The sequence below is a fragment of the Protomyctophum bolini genome, assembly GCF_963924005.1.
Source record: "Protomyctophum bolini genome assembly, chromosome: 1".
NCBI classification, from domain to species: domain Eukaryota; kingdom Metazoa; phylum Chordata; class Actinopteri; order Myctophiformes; family Myctophidae; genus Protomyctophum; species Protomyctophum bolini.
In genome coordinates, this window is record NC_137862.1 from 56,635,280 (window position 1) to 56,640,180 (window position 4,901).

General features: G+C 43.5%; 1 protein-coding gene across 1 annotated transcript in view; it reads left to right on the forward strand.

Annotated features, from left to right (window-relative positions):
• Positions 1 to 765: 765 nt before the first annotated feature.
• Positions 766 to 4,901, forward strand: part of ush2a (Usher syndrome 2A (autosomal recessive, mild)) — a gene marked incomplete at both ends in the record, with an annotated part of 314,802 nt that continues 310,666 nt past the window's right edge. Inside the window, 3 exon segments of the mRNA XM_080771896.1 lie at positions 766 to 999; positions 1,969 to 2,180; positions 4,250 to 4,456. Of these exon segments, the coding sequence (XP_080628022.1) occupies positions 766 to 999; positions 1,969 to 2,180; positions 4,250 to 4,456 (653 nt within the window).

Sequence of the window (4,901 nt, forward strand, 5' to 3'; positions counted from 1 at the left end):
TTCAATTGAAAATGAAGGAGAGAGGAGAAAGCAATGTATCGGTATCATGAGAGCTGTGCCTCCATCAAGCCTGAGTATTCCAGGGCTTTGGCTATAGGGAATGTAGCCTGCATGGCATTTTACACTGCTCAGATTTGTCTCATGTCTGACCACCGCTTCTCTCCCTTTGCCTATATCTCTTAAACATTTCTTCATTTGCCCTTCTCTCTCTCTCTCTCTCTCTCTCTCTCTCTCTCTCTTCCCCCCACCCCTCTCCTTCCCGCTCTGTCTCCAGGTTGTGTGAAATCCTAGCTATCATCTGTAGGCTTTGGCTGTGGCGTGTTTATGTGTGTGTGTGTGTGTATGTGACGGTGTGACTGAGAGCTAAGCTGGGTGGCCTCACCCCGGGGCCACTCTCGGAGCCATGAAACCATGACAGTCATCACTTATTCAAACACCCCTGGAAAGCGTCCGGAGGAATCTCCGAGTCTCCAATCCCCAGGGAACTCTCTAGAAACCCGGCCTGGGATTCTGGAGCCTCGACACACCACTCTGCAGCAGGCAATCCGGTCTCTAGAACCTAGTAAAGGCCTGGACTGCAGGACCAGAACGCCGGAAGAAAAAAGAGCCAGAGCGAGCCATAAAGAAAGTGGGAAAAGACAAACATGGGGCAGAGGAGTGAACCCGACGGGGACAGAGAGAGGAGGAAAAACGGAGCGATGCGAGCAAAGGAGTGAACACCGACGTGACGTTTGGGAAGAGCTCAGAAGTGTTGTGAATAGAAGAATGCGGGGAGATATAGATGGACGTTGCGGGTCAGGGAGAGCCTTTACTTTGTCACCTTCAGACGGAAAATATCAATCCAAAAGGAGGAAAAAGGGTTCGTCGTGGTCCTACCTGTGGCCGTTCGATGAAAGAGAGGACGCGGTCTCGGTCAGGAGGATGAGGCTGTCGTGGGACGTTGTCCTGAGGTTGGTCCTCCTCGTCCTCAGCGTGTGTCCAAACCCCGCTTCTTCCCAGGTAACGTTGGCTATCACAAACCACATCCAATTTCTGATGCATTGCAACGTGGTGGAATTGGAATTCCTAAGACTTGAACCCTTTCAATATGGATCAAATAGTAGGCCTATAGTGCTGAATTGAGCATTTTATTTGATGTATTGGATACGTCGGATATGTGGAAACTGGAAAGTAATTAAAAAAATTATACAACTAACTACTAATTAAGTAACTAACTAACTATGAAAATAACTTGCCTTCACGTAGCCTACATTTGAAGAGGATACCTTAATTTGTGGCATTAAAAACTTTGTTAAAAGGTTTCCACATAATTAGAAAAGTTGACGCATATTATAAAATGTGTATTGTATACTTCTATCCCTCCCAGGTCTACTGTACACTACAGTACATCACTGTAGTCAAACTGATGAAACACTGCATATGACAGATATAAAACTCTGAATACACTGAGACAGCCGAGAGACACTATAAGATAATACTGAATAAGCTGTGTGATAAAACTGCATATGATACAGTGGATATGCATATGATAAAAATGCAATTGTCATAAAACACTGCTGCATATGATGAACCACTGTGTGCAATAAAACTTTTTTTTTTTTTTTTTTTTTACATATGAGCCAGATGTCCTCAAAGGCTCAAACGTAGGGATGCACCGATATGGAAATTACTGGCCGATACCAATGTTTAAAATATCAATTTAACCGATAGCCGATACTGATTGTTTATTTAGTTTTTGGCGTTATTATGAATTATGAATTAGGAATCTGCAGAAACGCAACGTAATTGCCTTGATTCAAGTAACATTAAAACACCATAGACTAGAGTAAAAGCTCCTGTAACTTTAACCAGCAAAAAATCTATACACCGATAATGGCAAATATCGTCCGACACCGATGTGCGGCCGATAAATCGGTGCATCCCTAGTCCTACTGAGACCCTCTTTCAATTCTCGTTGGTGTTCTTCAGGGTAATTTCCCACGGCTGGAGAACATCGCCGCATTCAAACCCATCTCCACGTCGCCCGATCGCTCCACCTGCGGGTTTCCAGCGAGGAGCAGCTACTGCCAGCCCGCCTCCGCCCAGGCCGATCTCCTGGGATGCTCGCTGACCTTCTGCGTCCAGGACTGTCCCTACAGGTCCTCCACACCTCCACACGCCCCGCTGCTGCTGCCCACGGGGTTTGTTAGACATACTAACAGTCCGACAGTCATTAGTCCGACAACACCGTCGTTCCCCCGACATGCACGGCCGGGTACAACTAACCTGTTGGGGCCGGGTTAAAACTCACCCGTGGCTCCCAATATGTGTGGCAGGTTAAAACTAACCTGTGGCGGGTTAAAGCTAACCCAAGCTATAACCCGTGGCTCCCCGACATGCGTGGAAGGTTATACAACTAACCCGTGGGCTTAGGTTTACGGTTGGGTTTTGGGTAGGGTGTCGGACTCTATATGACTGTAGGACTGTAGGTTGTTGGACCAAACACATGCACCCGCATATCACGGTCTTGTCAGGTTGTTTCGGGTCATTTCAGCTTACAGAATATGGTTAAGTGTGGTGGAACCTCAAAACAATGTTTTTCTCACGAAATTACTTACTTTTCAGGTAAATGGATTTTAAGTCGGTCCATTGTGTAACACCTGTGTTATCATGTGGAGTGCTTGAAATGACCAACATCAGTGTTATTGTTGATCAATCATTTTCAACCCTTTATTATTATTCTAAAAATCCCGGTCAAAGAAACAACTGACCTTTCAGGGGCTGACCATGATAACATATCATTCATTGTAGGGATGCAACGGTTCTTGGTATAATATTGAACCATGCAGTACGCCATCCATATAATAATAATACATGTTTTTTGTGTAACTGTGTATTTGCACATACGTGAACATTGTCCCGTGCATTTACCATTTACCCATACTATTTATTAGAAAACACAGAGAGATGAGTGCTATTAGTACAGCGCTTGGGGAGCAGTTATATAGGGGTCTTGCTCAGGGACTCTTCAACACATAGGCCGGGGCACAAACTGCCTGGGGACCTTCTGTTTCCCAGCTGTCTACCCACAGCTGTGGCTGCCCCAGTTCCATGGTTCAATACGCGCTTGTGCATTTTAACATTTTAAGTTATTACTTATTGTGCACTATACTTTTTGCACTCCGTTCTTTCTTCCCCGCCTAATTTAGAACCAGTTAAAATAAAATACAAAATAATTTGATTCTGAATTGAAACCCTAAAAGTTGGTTTGGATTCAGAACTGGAACTGAGAAATACTGAACTGGTTTTCCACAGTGCATGGGTGTACAGGTTGTAAGATGCAGATGCGATGTAAACAATGGTGAAAACAAACGAAAATCATCTTAAAGAACAATGTTACATTACAGTGCTCTAGTTAGTTTGATAGTTAAAGCTGTGTCTTTGTTTTGTTGCACCATTTGAGATTCATCGTAGTTCCACTGGAGTCCACCACTCTTAACCTAAATACTGTATATTATTACAGACTACCTTTTTATAATGTTTTTAGTTGTTTATAAAACTGGGACAACGTTGTTGCCTATACTGTTACTGGGATTCATATTTGATATATTATGAACAATAATAATTACTAATGCTATTCGGGTCAGGGCTGTAATTGGTTAGATATATATGATGAACATTCATCATCATCATCATCATCATAACAGAGGCTTCTGTTTGTACGTCTGTGTCACCAGAGAAGAACCTCTCTGCGAGTAAACTGCGTACAAGCATCGCAATGCTCATTTATACTGGGATGTTATCATTGTCAGTGGCTGTGACATAGAGGCCCCTTTTCCACCGGTTGGTTCCCAATGGGAACCGGTTCAGTTCTTTTTGGTTTTTAGTCCATGAGCCAGAGCTCCAAAATGTAAACGTTAATTATGAATTGAGTGCGCAAAACCATACCTATATTAGATTTTTATCACCATTAAACTTGAGTACTTACACGAAGACATTTTTTAATATGCAAATGAGGCATTATGTAGGAAAATTTGCAAAATAATCAAAAATATGAAAAAGCTACTACTGTGGAAGGGTTATCATGTATTAATTTACTTGTATTGATCCTATAAACAATTTAATATAGGGTATAGTTTGCCCACCAATTTTGGAGCTCTGGCTTATGGACTAAAAACCTAAAAGAACTGAACCGGTTCCCATTGGGAACCAACCGGTGGAAAAGGGGTCACAGTGAAAAATTAACAATATTTGAATCTCCTCCACTCAGGCGTTCCTGTGTAACTGAAGACTCTGACACTCATCCTGAGATGAACAGTTCCAGTGCCCGTTCAGAAGGTGTTCCTAGTGGAACCAGAAGCGTTGTGTTCCAGTCGGTCCCGGGTGGGTGTCTGGTCTCGCCTCCGTCCCAGAACCTCGGACCCCTGGGATCTCTCACCCTGGCGGTCTGGATCAAACCGGCTGCTCCTGGAGAGATGTGAGTTTACTGTTTTAGATCGCTATATTTATTTAGTTCTTCTCATGAGCTGTTTATACAATCACATTACACGTTATATTGTAATGGCTGGCATCGTGTGGCACGACTTGAATGAATCCATTTTCACGTGTTGCGTAACAAAGACCAAAATGATCTTGACTTGGATTAGCCTAACATCAGTATTAGTGTTAAGTTAACTCAAGGACCTGCCATGTCCTACATAGATGTGGTGTCAGAGAGAGAGAGAGAGAGAGAGAGAGAGAGAGAGATTGTGTTGGTTTATCTTGGTGTCCCACGTAGAGCCGAGATGGTGCCGAGTTACACTCAGATCAGTTGACCACACACACACACACACACACACACACGCACACACACACACACACACACTAACACGTAGAGATAGATCAGTTGCTAACACAAATACACACTCAGATCAGTTGGCTTT